Here is a 15,654-nt window from a genome sequence, read left to right as displayed (position 1 = left end):
TCCTCCTGATGTAAAAGACAGACTGGTCTAAGATCCCATGGGATGCAGTACACGGGGACGTACAAGGCTCCAGGCCACAAACCTCTGCTGTTGGAAAGTGGCTGAGGAAACTCTGCGGGAGTTTTCTCTTTTTCTGCCACCCTGGTAAAGCCGTGTCAGAGGAGGAAAGTTACAGACTCCTGAGTAGAGAGTGAACAAGGACTCCAAAGCTGTGGGCCAAATCTTGTTCCAGTTCCTAGTCCCTGCTGATTCTTTTGGAGTACAGCCCATTCTATTCTCCCTTTGAGATCGTAATCGCATCATTTCTCCCTCCCCTTTCCTCCCTCTGAACCCTCTCATCTGCCCCTTCTTGGTCTTTTTCAAACCTTGTATTATCTTTAAAAAAGTAAAAGTATTTATTTTACATCCCAGCTGCAGTTTCCCCTTTCTTCTCCCCTCCCAGCCCTTCCTCCTCCACCCTTCCTCTGTTGTTACTCCCCCTCGGTTTCTGTTAGGAGAGGGCAGGTCTCCCATGAGTATCAACAAAACATAAGCCCGTGTTCTTACCTTGGTGTAAGTTCAGATCCCAAAGCTTCCTAATGGAGACCCTCCACCTGGACACGGCAAGGGCATCTTTAGGTGAATGTGTGCGAACTTTGCCTACTTGCCGGAGCAAGCATCCTCAGGGAATCTGCAAGCCCTGGTTTTGCAGTTTCTCAGGTATCACATGCCCTGATATTCTCCATGTTGGTTGAGGGGGAGCAAGTGGGATATAATCTGTTAATTCTATGAAGAGCACAGACAGATACATGAAAGAGAAGACTGTCTTTTTAAAGAGTGGGGAGGAGGCAGCAGTCAGAATTGGTATAGTGGAAAATTGAATCATAAACAGATAGATTTAAATTTTTTGATTTGTTTTACTTTGTGTTTTGCCTACATGTATGTCTATGTACCATGTGTGTGCTTAGTGCCCAAGGAGGTCAGAAGATTTTTTGGAACTGGAGTTGATGGTGTTTCAAGCAATCATGTGGGTGCTAGGACTTGAACCTAGGTCCTCTGCAAGAGCAACAAGTGCTCTAAACTGCTAAATCATCTCTCAAGCCCAGTAAATAGATTCTTTTTTTAAAAAGGGGGGGGGGTATATTAAACAAAAAATAAAATAAGGGACAAAAGTCCCTAAAGATGACCATCTGCATTTACCTAAACGGAACTACATTATTAACTATGCATGTAGACTTTTAGATCTAAGAAACCCTAATTTTAAGGAAGAATTAGGATTACATTTATTTTATAAGTAAATTATATGTTTACATTAAGAGCTGAGCAAGAAGGCGTTTTTTGGATAGTTTCAGGACAGCAGAAGCCCCGCCCGCTCCATGCTTCCACCAACAGTTTAAAACTTTCATAGATGTTTGCTAAGCAAAAAGCATGTGAGAAGCAATTTCTGGAAATTTTGACCCTTTTCATACAATGTCCGGTATCCTGAAGACAGCGTGTTTAGTTGCTATCTGGGAGGTACTGCTGGGCTAGCTTCACAGATGAGCAGCCCAAGGCTCGTGGGAATTCACCTGAATCTCCCAAGGAGAAAGTGGTGTTGGGTCCACGGGAGTGATGCAAAGATGGGGACAGACCACCAAAGTCTATTACACCAGAAGCAAACTTTATTCCAGGAAAAAAATTAAAAATTAAAAAAATAAATCTCCAAGGGGCACAAAAAGCTAAAAAGCTTTTTTTTTTTTTAACAATTTCCATTAACAGGTTTTTTTTTTTTTTTTTTTTAGTTAAACTAGTATTTGTATTTTAGGTCATTGTTTTCTTCTGGCACTTTCTGATGGTGCTCACCAAAGCTCCACACTCCCCTGATACTGCCAGTTTTGTGTAACAGAGAAGGGTATGAGACAGTGCACAAAAAGTCAGGTACATCCCATCATTTAAAAGTCAACTCGGCTCCCATCAATTGCTGGTCATGAGTGGCCAAGGAGGTATCTAAAAGCTGACTCCCAGTTTGCAGAGGGACTCCCAGTTTGCAGAGGGACCCCCAGTTTGCAGAGGGACCCCCAGTTTGCAGAGGGACCCCCAGTTTGCAGAGGGACCCCCAGTTTGCAGAGGGACCCTCAGTTTGCAGAGGGACTCTCAGTTTGCAGAGGGACCCCCAGTTTGCAGAGGGACCCCCAGTTTGCAGAGGGACCCCCAGTTTGCAGAGGGACTCTGTTTGCAGAGGGACTCCCAGTTTGCAGAGGGCCGCTTCAGCCTTGCAGACAGAGCTCTGGGTTGTAAAGCAGAGTAACCCGCTGTCAACAGTTCATCTTCAAACTGCTGAGAAAGCTCTGGCAGTCTGTTCTCGTTCTCCTAGGCTCACAGCTTTATGTCTTTATTTCTACGTTCTTATTTCTGGAATCTGCATTTCTATATTCTTATTCTCGGACTATTCAGTGGGAGGACTCAAATTTGATGCCAATTCTTGCCACTACTTATATTTGTTAATAATTGAGGAAGTCATGGTTTCATTCAGGAACACTCACAGAACCATCAGGAAAGTGAGGAGATTTGTATGTCCTCTAGGGCTCCTCTTTCAGACTGTGTTTAGGAAACAAAGCCCATGGGGCAGGAGATGGCATTTATCTCATGAGTTAGACCGGGGTTCCTGTTAGTCCATCCTGCCAGTCCCCCTCCCCCACCTTCCATAGCTGTCTACCACTGATTTTCAATGGTTTCTTTTAAGCAGGATGTAGACATCTATTTACTAAACCAGGAAACTTAAGATATGGTTTCTTATGCTTTCAAAATAAGCCATAAATTTCACCCTGAAAATCCCCCACAGAACTCAAACCTTGACCTTAGAATTTTCCTACCCATGCCCAGTAGGTCATAGATCATTACTCTGAAGCATGAGAAAACTGGACTCTGCGATCGTGTGAACTGTGTTGATCCTGAATATTGCGGGAAATGGGTGGACCAACTGACTTGAAATATCTTTTGTTTATTTTAGCCACTTACGAAGTTGAAATTGAAGAACTCCAAAAGGTATGGCTCCTCCTGTCCTTACTGGTGTGTGACTAAGTGTAGCACACTCCCGCAGACGTGAGTCTAGGGTACTTTCCAGCATGACGAGCGTTCTTTATGTGCGGCAGGGTTTTTCTAAGCTCCAGTGGTCAGCATTCTGAACCCCAAGCCTTTAGTACAGAGTTAGAAGGCATGTACTGAGGTGGGAAGAGATGGTCTCAGTTGATTCCTGGGCCCTCATCTCATGTGGTCTGTGCCAAATGGCCTGTAGTAACCTTCTGTTTCAGAGAGAAATGTCCTTCAGAACAATCCGAATTTGAACATCTTATACTTTCAGGAACACAGTCCTAGCCTGGTCCTGGGTGTGTGTGGGATTAGGTGCCTCCTTGGAGGTAATTAGCAACTCAGCTGGAGTCCCAAGGAGAATTGCTGCTGGCCTCAGTGGAGGCTCCTGGCTATGTCCTTGAATGTTGGTCAACAAGGACATTGCAGGACACTCGTTCAATGGGGAGAATAGAAACCCACGTCTGGAGCCCTTGTGAAGGCAAGCGATGATGGAGCGGTGTAAATGGAGTATTCCCCATGGGGACAGAAAGTTTATCATTGTTTCTGCCACAGCAGATGTTCAGTAAATGGGGGAGAGGGCTGGACCAGTACTTCTTCAAATTACATAGAGCAACTTAGTGTGTGAGCTCTTGGTGCAGTGTCTGGCACATAGTAGGCACTTCCTGAGCACTTTTGTGGGGTCAATTAAGGGTCTACTCCACACTCGGCAAGCAGAGTCCGATTTCATCTCTTTTGATGACTTGGCTACAGGGCTGTGTGAACACAGTTCGTGCTCTTACAAGATACTGCTGGATCCTTGCAGAAGGCCTGGTTGCCTCTCATCAGACTGGCTCAAGGCTGTTTTCTGTGGTTGCTGTCCTTTCTGACAATTACCTTGTCTGCCCCCTGCTGGCGCATTGGTGTCTAGCATGGAGCCCTTAATTTGATCAGGAATTACATAACATTCATTCCCCAAGTATATACCCTGGGAGTCAGTACCCCTGCTTTCAACTATAAATGGTGGCTCAGGGGCTCTGAGCTATTTAATATCCAGTAATTGACATTCAAAGATATTGAAAAGGATCCATCTGACTTGTTTACTGGTGCCGATCTGCTAGAATTCTGAACGAAGGCCTGCAGGCTCTCCACTAAGGGCTGGCAGTCTGTGCTTGGCCTAAGAGGCAGCCTTTCAGATTCTTGTATTCTATTTTCTTCAGGGTTCTTGGCTAGATTCCAGACAATTAATGACCTCAGATGTGGGGCCGGTGACTAAGGGGAAAGGGGGTCGTGCTATGTTGTGATCACTGGGGTGTAATCTTTAACAGAATTAAATCTCTGCCGTGTAAGAGTAGAATTTTGATCAGAGAGCGTGTAGTTAGGGCACAATCCAAGCAAGACTCACATACTGTCCTTTGGCAACTGCCACTGCCCAGATACTACACGCTGTACATCCCGAAGTTCTCCTTCGGGGCATGCCTAGAACGAGATGCAGAGAAAGCTGCCCAAGCCTTCTCTTGTATGGTAACTTACACACACTGCCCCCTCAGAAGTGTTGGTTTCTTTTCTGCCTGAGCTTCAGCCCAGCACACAAGAGTTCATGGAACTCTCTGTGGCCGCTGTCTGCTTGTGCCGTGTCCTGAGAACGCACCTCCCACTGATCAAGTCCCCTGATGATTTACACCCAACGACAGAGCCAGTGTTGGGTGAACTCACAAAAATGACTGTTTTCCTCTTCGTTTTCAGCCTTGGAGGAGTTTTCTCCATCCAGAACCGAAGTAAGTTTTCTCTCTAAGCGAAAGCGTAGTCTAGCCACCTATGACTCACGATTAAACTCATTTTCTTGCTATGGACTGGCCGTGTTCCCAGTGCACGAACTGGTTCTGTTTGCCCCGCAACTTGTAAGGGACCCAGTGCAAAGCAGGTTCTCAGTGACCCTGTCTGGCCTTCCTTGCTCTTGTCATCTTAGCCCATACTGTCCTCATGCAGCAAATTCTAGTTGACAAAGCAAAGAGGAGTAACTGAAGAGCCATCCTATAGACAACTTGTGGCAATCCAAAACAGATGGGCAAAGTGTTGGGGATCAGGAGACAACATGGCTACCCCAGGGCCTCATCAGTGGAGGACTCTCGAGTACTGTGACTTAGACAAAAGAGATCTTGGATTTGTTAGCAATGTAAGATGCAAATGGCAGCTTTGGAAAAATTAGCAGATAATAAAAAGAAGGAAGCGATCAAATAAGCTGGTGGGCTGGGGGAGATTGTGAGACTCTACACCCAAAGAGACATTGAGAGAAGGAACAAAGAGAGATGGAATTGGAAAGGAAGAAGCATGGCGGATCACATGAGTACTTAGACTGCATCTTACATATGTCAGAGAACCAAATGAGTTTAAGCATGAATTAACACTTCCTCTGGTCGGAATGAGCAGACATGCATATAAGCTGTCTGCCTGGTTGATGTAGTCCCAGATCCTCATCTTAAAGAAAGATTCACTTTTCTCGGTCATCTCATAGGATTGGGCCAATCTACCATCTACAGGTAAGACCTTACTTTTCCTTGGTATCATCCTGTTTTAGCCCTAGACCTCAAGACAAGGAAAACAGCATGAAGGAAAAGGAGCTATCTGAATTCAAACCTTCAAAGCCAGAGGATTCGCATCCTAACCATCCTTCTAAGGTATCAGTGTCAGAGGGCACATGGTGGAGTTCAGATATGTGATCTTTCTTAAATACAAACCTGATGAGTGTGTTCCACTTCTTCTCTTTACAAAACTAAGGAATAAAACCCAAACTCCTTGCCGTGTCTACATGACCATTCATGAACCAGCCCCACCCCATTTGTCTTTTGAGTCTTGTCTTCAGTCTTCTCTCTTCTATGTCTTCGTTTAGCTCAGCTCTTGTCCCATCTTCCACACGCACGACTCCTTCCGTACTCTTAGGTCACTAGCACGTCTCCAGACAGCCCGTCATTTGCTCCTTCCAGTTAGTCTGTCAGATATTCCTGTCCCCTCCTTCAATCTCCTACCTACGTTTTTTAAGATAGAGCTTGAGGGATTCTGCTTTTGGAAATTTTCCCACACTCAATCTCCCAAAGGAAAGGAGAAATCTCTCCATCCTCTCTTTCCATGGCTGAGAACACTTCCATAAGTAATGTCATATTACACCCTAATTCCTTGTTCACCATGACCTGGTCATTGCCTGGCCTGCTTCCAGAGCTTTTCACACTGTCCTGCATTCAGTATTGGTCTCATAGATGAGGAAATGCGGACTTGAGAAGGACCACAAGGTAATGGATAGAAAGACAAATGTCAGGGAAACTGGAGGGAAGGAGGGATACCCAGAAGCCCCCTTAGAGATGATGAGAACAGGGATATAGGGCTAAGCTCTCTCTCAGTGGAATACTACTAATAAGACCCATCATCAGTTATTTGAGCTACCTAGATTCTTTATTAAGGGTACCAGTGATATTTCTTCTCACATAATGCCATGATGGTTGAGATGGAAGAAGGAGCCTGACTGGGAGTTGGCACTCTCTGTGCCAGGCATTCATTGGCTCTTCAGAAATAAATGAAAGGTATGGTATATACTCCGATAAGATGTAGGGTCTGGTAAGATGGCGCTCAACAACCTGTAATAATGAAGAGTTGTTCTCACCGAGGACCACATTCTGAAGACCAGAATGCATGAGCGAGGAAGTGACTCGGCAACCAGCCCCAGCAGCGCTCTCCCTGTTGCATGTGTTTAGGTAGGTGCGTGTGAAGGGACACCAGGAAAGGTCCAGATGGCTGGAGTCCATGAGGACAGAAGGAACATTCTGGCTGGAAACCATGAAGCCATGACTGACATTCCTCGGAACAGGCTCTTTCCTGAGGACGTGATGCCGATAAGGCACTCCCAAGACAAGGGTGAGTTGCATTTCCCCTGAAATCTCTTCGCTACCAAATTGTTTTAAAGGGATGCATGGCCGAGATCATAATTGATTTACAGATATATAATAGACATTCATTATGTACCTAGTAACAGGACTCTAAGGGCTGTCTTCCCCAGAGCAGTGGGAAGAGCTGTAGATTTAGAGTCAAATGGCTCACGTTGAAGTCTGCTCAACTGTGAACTTAACCGTTGGGTGGTCAGTTTGCTTTCCAGTAATGCAGTTTCTCCATTAAAAAAGGAATCTGAGCATGGACCTCACAGGAGTTAGGAGGGCCAATTCCGACAGCATGTCATGTGACACATGTCATGTGACAGTCTTGTTCTTCTCTTGTCTCCCTACTGACCCTGCTCCCGCCATTAGCAGACGGATGTCACACAGCATCACAAAGTGACTGTCGCAGCTTTATTTCCTTCCTTCACCTTAGTCAGGACCCCTGACTACAAACAAGGATTAAATCATACCTGGTTAAATCACTACTTAAAGCAGGCTCACTTGGCAGGAACTCTAGGCATGCCTGGATCTGGGGACACAGATAATATCACAAGGACAACATATCCTGAGTTCTCTCTGAGGCACCTCTGTTTTTCCAGGCAGAGTCGATTCCTGTCAAGTCAAGCTGGCAGCAAGCAATGATTGGGTTACAAACTATTCTCTGATAGGCCCCAAAGGAAAACCAGTAATTTAAATCTTTCCAAAGATAAAAGACATGAGTCTTACATTGTCTTTGATTGAGCCACATGCCATCACCAATTAAAAACCAATGACGATCTAATTGGATCGGGCTATGTCATATTCGGGGTGGGTAGAGTCATTTCTACCAAACAACTCACTGCTTGTCTTAGCTACTTTTCTGCTGCTGTAAAAAATACCATGACCAAGACAACTTAGAGAAGAAAGAGTTATAGAGGGCTTACAGTTCCAAAGGGTTAGAATTCATGACCGTCATGGCAGGAAGCATGACAACAGTCAGGTGAGCATGGTACCGGAGCAGCTGAGAGCTCATGTCTTATCCATAAGCATGAAGCATGTGAGGGTGAGTTAATTGGGAATGATATGAGCTTTTTTTTAAATTTTGGGGTCATTTGATTATTTTATTGAGCCTCAAAGTCTCAGAACTCATACTAATAGACACGATAGAAGTAGCTATAGGTCAAGTAGGAACTAGGTCATATTTATATTAACTAAACCATGGATTACCATCAAAAGGATTCGATGTACTAATTTAAAAAACACACAAAGACACATACACAGACACTACACACACACACACACACACACACACACACACACACATCTAGTGCATCAGGAAGCTTTCTGCTAGTTTTCTCTTTTTAAAGCCTTGCAGACAGAGCTGAACGCTTGTGCTCTCAAGATACTTGTCTCCTTAGTAAACTATCAGTTCTACACCAGCAAGACATTGAATTGGTAAAATACATTCAATTCACTGTTTAAATCATCTGATCATCTCACCATTCTTCTAGAACAACTCTTTAGTATGTGGCAAAATGGGACTCAGAAGAACTCATCAAGCTTTTGCTAAGAGGATCGGTTGATGTGCATAGAAAGGACAAATTTGGTTTGGGGGGGCATCAGATTACACCCTAGCATGAAAGCGTGCAGTGTACATTTACACATTAATATGCTAATTGGCACTAAATTTAGATACAGAATAATTACAACTGTTATATTTTGAATCTGATAAAAGTTCATTGTTTCAGTAGTTTAAGAAGTTTTGGAATGGAAATGTTTTAGTCAACTCTGTCTGCCAAGGCTCAAGCAAAAGAATAGTCAAAAGTAGCAGTGGGTGCAGGAGACCTTTTCTCATAGAGTTGAGTTAAGGTGAAGCTGGGAATTACCCTCAGGGACCTGAATGTCCTGGGCATGTGTTTTACTGCTGAACTGTGCTCCTAGCCACTCTCTCTAAAGCTTTAAGATTGTTATCAGTCAGGACACACATCATGTTCCATTTCATTCCAAGTAGAGCCCCCAGGCATGGGATAGAATTGGTGTGGTGTTCTCATTTTCCTACTGGTCTGTTTTAGTCTCGAAATGTATGGCTGTGACACCACAGGAGGCTCACCTCACTTCATTCTGGGAATCCCAGAGGGCATCATGGCCTCGGTTACTTCCCAGCCTGGTCCTTCCTTATTCTCTCCCAAACTGTGTCAAGCATGATAGGAGCTTTTAAAACTTCTAAACTCACCCCAGTGACACACCTCCTCCAACAAGGCCACACCTCCTAATCTTCTCAAATAGTTCCACCAACCAGGGACTGTCTATTCAAATATATGTGCTTATATAGAGACATTCTCATTAAAACCAATGGAGGTAGAAAGAAGAAGGGTTTAAGGCATCTTTGACTTCCTAGTGAGGACTTTGTCTGATGGAAGAAAATGCTACAACCATAAAAAGATAGGGTGGAGATATATATATTATCCTGTCTACAAAACAGAAAAGTTAGAGTAAAGCACAAGTTGCAAGTAACTAGCTGCAACAACCTGAAAGAACCTCTCAACATAATGCTGAATGCAAGTGTGCAGTGCTAAGGAGTACAAACTGCATGGCTGCATTAGTACAAAGGTCAAAGGTAGACGGAATGCACCAAGAGACCGTGGTGGGGAACAAAGCAGGGAGCCCCCAAAGAGGCGCTCGCTCTTTGACAGAGGAGCTGCTTGCTCTGACCTGTGTGTGTGAAGATGTTCAGCGTGAGACAACTATTGGCCTGTAGTTTGGTGATGTATTCCCCTATGTACTATGTTGTCATTAAATCTTAAAACAGAGCTAAGGATACAGTTCCATTGTGAGTGCTCTCCTCGCTTGAACAAGACTCCAGGTTTTTGATTCATGGCACTGCAGAAGGAAAAAAATAATAATAAAGCAAAGAAATATAAGTAATCATGAAAGTAAAAAATATAAAAAGGTTTGAAAGGAGCAGGTAACTATTCAACTCAAACATAACACATATGCCTCTAAAATGAGACCATTTTAAAATTATGAAGAGCAGAAAGCTTAGTTAATCAGGAAAGAGATTTAAAAAGCAGAGGCCAGGGCTGGAGAGATGGCTCAGTGGTTAAGAGCATTGCCTGCTCTTCCAAAGGTCCTGAGTTCAATTCCCAGCAACCACATGGTGGCTCACAACCATCTGTAAAGAGGTCTGGTGCCCTCTTCTGGCTGCAGACATACACACAGACAGAATATTGTATATATAATAAATAAATAATTAAAAAAAAGCAGAGGCCATTTTAAAAATATGTCATAAGGAAATAGATACCAACATTTCAATATCAGTAAATTCTATACATATTAAACTTACTAGCTAGAGGGTGCATTCAAAGTTTTCAAAATTCAAAGTATTTGAGTACTCTTTGCTTGCCCTGTATTCCTTGAGGTATGGGGATTTAGCAATGAAAGAAACAGCAAAATTCATCCTCCTCTTCATGCACATAGGACTAAAGACCCTATCTTTCATTTTCATAAAAATCAACTCAAAATGGATCAAAGGCCTGAATGTAACAACTAAAACCCTGAAAGTCATGAGAAGGAAACATGGGGGAAACCTGAAAAAATGTAGGTATAAGCAACAACTTCCACAAAACAATGTCAGACGCTGATGAACGAGACCGTGAACGCAGAGGCCTCTGACCCCAAAGGGAACAGCAGAACACAGTCTAGAGAAGGAGGGGAGATCTTTGCCAGCTGTTACTGACCATTCATATCGAGACTATATAAAGTTCAAAACTCAACACTGAAAAATCAAATAATTCAATGAGTGAGTACATGACTACAGCAGACACTGCTCAAAAGAAGTACAAGCAATTTCATGGAAAAACATTTGCCTTCATCAGCCATCAAAGAATGGAAATCAGCACTATGCTGAGAGTCCATCTCACCCAGCCAGAGTGGCCATCACAAGGGAAGAAAACAAGAGCCAGAAAGAATGTGGAGAGGACCCTTAAACTGCTGGTGGGAATGGGAATCAGGGCAGTTGCTATGGAAATCAATGTGACCGTCTTTCAAAAACACTAAAAATGGAACAGCCACATGACACAGCTATGCCTGGAGTGAGTGTATGAAGCTGGGGAGCTAAGTCAGCCCACCTGAGTCTATCAGAGCACCACTCAAAATAGCCAAGTTATAGAGTCACCTTCAGCAGGAGAATAGCTAAAGAAAATGGGACACACGCTCATGGGCATGCCCGTGCACAGACACACACACACACACATACACATGCACGCATGAGTTTTATGCTATTAAGAAGCAGAGGATAGGGAAAGGACTCCATTAGTAAATATCATGCCTTGGTATGCATGAAAACTCAAATTTGATCTCCATAACCCGTGTTTACACAAATAGAAACAACAAAAACAGGCACGGTGTTATGCTTTATAACTCCAGCACGTGACAGGGATCAGCAAGATCTCCGGGACTCACTGGCCAGCCCAGTGAGAAAGTCTGTCTCTTAAAAACAAGGCAGACAGAGCCTGAGGAACAACCCCCGAGTTTGAGCGCTGTCTTCCCTGTACACATACATGCACATGAAGAATGGAATTACTATTTGCAGGAAAATGGATGGAATTGGAAGAGGAACTGAGAAAGATAGACTCAAGGAATTAATCATGTTCTCTCTCTCATGTGAAAAGACACTAGCAGGAAGACCAAAGGGTCCATGCGGAGGGAGCGGGTAGGTAGACAAGATGACAGATGCCCATAAGATCAACTGCACACATGGCCTGCACAGAAGGCTGCAATGCAGTGCACTCTCCTGAACAACTTACCTGTAGTAATAAAGAACCCCACTCCCCATCGGGGTTGCTTTCTGATCCAATGAGGCAGACAAAAATAACAAAATAACAAAAATAATAAAATATTTTTATATGAAATGAAGGCAAATAATATAAAGAAAGGAAGGAGAGGACGTTAAGGAGGTCATGGACGTTGAATGTGTCCGTAGATGACCTCTAAGGCCTCAAGTCAATCCAGAAGGAATAGTTGGTCCTACCCGTCCACGGCATTTAAAGTCACACAGAAGACACACCTCTTGATGTGTCTGTGAGGGAATTTCCCAAGGGATGGAGCTCGGAAGGCTGGACCCACCAGCCTGTGGGTCTCCCCCATTCTAGGGTTCTAGACTGAATATAAACGGGAAAGAAGAGAAAGCAAGCAAAGTCACAGCAGTCAGCTCCCTTTGCTGGCTGACTGCAGGCGCCAAGACCAGCCACCCCAGGCCCCTGCTGTCATGACCTCCCTGCCATAGTGGACTGCGAGCCAAATGACCTCATCCTTCTGTCAACTGCTTTGGTCAGGTGCTTTGTCATAGCAATAAAAATAGCGGAGGCACAGGTGTATCTGATATAAGACTCTGAGGAGAAAGGACAGGGGAGCAAGTTCTTCTGGGTCAGAGCTGATCATAGGCCCCGGAGGAACAGCAAGGTCCCTGTGACTGGAACAGGAGGGAGTAGTGAGTGGGGGAGGGCCAGCACAGGCTTTTAGGAATCCCTGCCAGAGCTTTGACCTTTGCTCTCAGTACAATTGCTTTTTTAACCATCGAGAACTTGCAACACATAAAACAGTCATGATCAGAGTTGTGTTGCAAAGAGTAGCATGGCTGAGAACAGATAGGGTATAAGCTGAGTCAGGGGATCGGTTGTTATCGTAGTAATTTAGGTGAGAAGTTGGTGGAGGGCTCTGTGGCTGGACTGTGGAAGTGGCCTGGATTGACTGTAAAACCTTGTTAGATGACAGGCAAGTGTTGACTAGATGTGAGTTACGGAAGGAAAGAATCAAGGGTGTCTCCAAAACTTGGGGCCTGAGGCACCTGAGCAATAGGAAAAGTATTATTGACCATTTTAGAGAAAGTGTAGATTTAAAGACTAAAAATTAAAAAAAAAAAGAAATCATGGGATTGGTTTGAAATCCAATATGCCTGGAATAATCAATTGGAAATGGCATGAAAGATTATGGTGGAACTGGAATTGTCTGTTGAAGATACACATTTGTGGACGATTCCATAATGCTTCTCATGAGCCAATAAGAAAGATTAAGAAAAGGAGGCTCCTGGAAAGACAGCTTAGTGGTTAAGAGCACTTGGTCTCTCAGAGAATGTGGGCTTGGTTCCCAGCACCCACAAGGTATGTCACAGTCATCCACAGCTCCAGTGCCAGGGGACCCAACACCCTCTTCTGGCCTCCACAGGCACCAGGTCCACATGTGAGATATACACGTATGTGTAGGCAAAATGCTCAAAACCTATGAAGTATAATAAATACATTTTTAAAGAGAAAGTGAAAGTGCCCAGCTATGTGCTTAGCCTCTCTTTTTTTCTGAAACTATTCTACTAACTTCCCTAGAAAAGGTAAGCCACCTTCCTCTGGGAACTGCCCCTCTTTGAAATAGTTTGAGGGTCACATACTTCTTGCAATAGGATAAAATCTTCTCATTTGGCTCATTTAATTAATAGATACCAGTCACTTTGCTCGTTGCATATTTTTAGATACACTTCTTATGATAAGTGGTTCATGTCTGAAATGAAAATAACTCCGAGTCAGCCACAGCCTAACTGTGAAGGTACACAAGCTGATGACGAGGTGGCATTTTATGCTTATGACAAGTTTACAGCTGAGAACTCCCTGCTTCTATCAGGCTGGCTACCTGTGCCAACAATCCCTGCAGACTGTTCAGATCAGCATGCTATTGCCTAGTTAATTCTGTGCTTAATAATACATGTCAGCATGTGTTCGATTAGCTTCAGAAACTTTAAGAAAGAAAAAAACTACCAAAGGGGGCTTGAGAGATGGTTCAGAGGTTAAGAGCATTGCCTGCTCTACCATAGGTCCTGAGTTCAATTCCCAGCAACCACATGGTGGCTCACAACCATCTGTAATGGGGTCTGGCGCCCTCTTCTGGACAACAGGCATATACACAGGCAGAATATTGTATACATAATAAATTTATTTTTTAAAAAACCAGAAAAGGCAATTTAGACAGTAGAGAAAATCTCCAGAGCTGAAGGACTTCAACACAGAAGATCAGAAGCAACAGGAAGAGCCATTACGTTGGGGAAGAGCTTTGGGTTGCTGGGGAATTGGTGCTCTTTGTGAATATACACTTGATCCTTACATAGCCACATAGAAGGGGCCGTTAGTTACTGTTGCTGGTTGCTTTTACTCTTTTGGCTCTTTTACTACTCTTTTAGGGGGCCCGCCTGCCATCTCCCAAATAAACACACAGAGGCCTTTTCTTACTTATAAATGCCAGGCCTTAGCTTAGTCTGCTTCTAGACAGCTTTTCTTGACTTATCCCATCTACCTTTTGCCTCTAGGCTTTTACCTTTATTTCTTTATACCTTTCTTTCCTTCTTATTCCATGTCTGACTGTGTAGCTGGGTGACAGGTCCCTTCCTTTCTCACTCCATCTCTCTCGCTTTCTTGCTCCTTGATCTGTCTTGCCCCTTCCTCTATGTATTCTGTCTGACAGCCCCACCTGTCCTTTCTCCTGACTCACTATTGGCTGTTCAGCTCTTTTTTTTTTAGACCAATTGGGTGTTTTAAACACAGAAGTAACACAGCTTCACAGACTTAAACACAATGTAAAAGAATGTAGCACATGAAAACAAATGTTCCACAGCATAAACAAATGTAACACATCTTAAAATAATATTCCACAAGTTATCCCCAACTTCAGGGAGTTGTACAGGTCACGCAGACCATGTGGCTGGTTTCGTTGGCACGGTGACGAAGTGACAGGGCAGAGGAAAGTTTGCTTTGCGCCAGTAGTTTTACTCCCCAGTCCTTGGCTCTGCTGCTTTTAGGGCTGCCGTGGGCCAGAGCATCATGGTGGTGAAGTATATGGGGGAAGGGGTAGGTCCTGGTGGGCAGGAAGCCGAGACCAAAGAAGGGGTAAGAAATAGCCTTTAAAGGGTTACCCCCTGCTGACCTATTTCCTATAAGCAGGCTCCACCTCCTGAAGTTTCCAGAATGTAACAAAATGGTATCTCCATTGAAGACAGAAGAGTGGACACATGAGCCCAGGGGAACACATACCCCGACTGCAGTCCCGCGTCATCACCCTCAGTCTGCCTTTCCCTGCTGTTGCTCCTCCAGGGATGGGAGCAGATGTATTTCTAACAGCCGGTGACACTGCCTCAGCCTTCCTGTTTTCCTTACAGGTGGGTATGTGGAGGCTTTGGAGGTGACCAAAGAAACCCCAAGACCAAGCACCATTAGATCAAATTCCTCTTCAGAGAAGATGTACGATGATGTGGGGTGCTCCAGAGAAGATCTGTAAGTGGGCCCTGACCTCCCAGGAGCAGGGGCGTGGTGAGACTCTGGAGGTGCAGTGTTTAACAGTCTGTGTCTTTCTTCACAGACCAAAGTGGGACTTCTCCAGTTCATTCACCTCCGACAGCGGTAAGTGCTGGCCGGCATGGCAGAGTCCTTCTGGGGCTGCGAGGCGACCATGGGCTTTTATTTGCACACATTTTCAGAGATTAAGAACTGAACGTTGAGATGAAGGGCAGTGGTGCGGAGGCGTGTTTAGAGGAGGGAGTGGTGCTCTTGTGGCAGAAGCTTCTCCACATGAAATCGCTCTTTGGGGCGAATTCACTGCACAAGACTGATAAAGGGTGTATGATTTTATTTAAAATACTATCCAGGCTTCCTAGTACTTATTAATTTTTAATTACGTGAAAGGGGGGTAAGGG

The 15,654-nt window shown here is 44.3% G+C and overlaps 1 protein-coding gene across 4 annotated transcripts in view; it reads left to right on the top strand.

Annotated features, from left to right (window-relative positions):
* Positions 1-15,654, top strand: part of Fyb2 (FYN binding protein 2) — a 106,381-nt gene that overhangs the window by 73,935 nt on the left and 16,792 nt on the right. For all 4 annotated transcript variants that reach the window (XM_050136341.1, XM_050136339.1, XM_050136338.1 and 1 more), the window contains exons 6-11: positions 2,969-3,003; positions 4,771-4,802; positions 5,603-5,702; positions 6,771-6,930; positions 15,121-15,235; positions 15,321-15,361. In XM_050136341.1, coding sequence (XP_049992298.1) covers positions 2,969-3,003; positions 4,771-4,802; positions 5,603-5,702; positions 6,771-6,930; positions 15,121-15,235; positions 15,321-15,361 — 483 coding nt within the window. The remainder of the gene's footprint in view (positions 1-2,968; positions 3,004-4,770; positions 4,803-5,602; positions 5,703-6,770; positions 6,931-15,120; positions 15,236-15,320; positions 15,362-15,654) is intronic.

Source organism: Alexandromys fortis, unplaced genomic scaffold (assembly GCF_014885135.2).
Source record: "Alexandromys fortis isolate MF-2015 unplaced genomic scaffold, M_Fortis_MF-2015_v1.1 scaffold_13, whole genome shotgun sequence".
NCBI lineage: Eukaryota > Metazoa > Chordata > Mammalia > Rodentia > Cricetidae > Alexandromys > Alexandromys fortis.
Note: the sequence above shows the minus strand (reverse complement) of the source record. Positions and strands in the feature narration are given on the sequence as shown.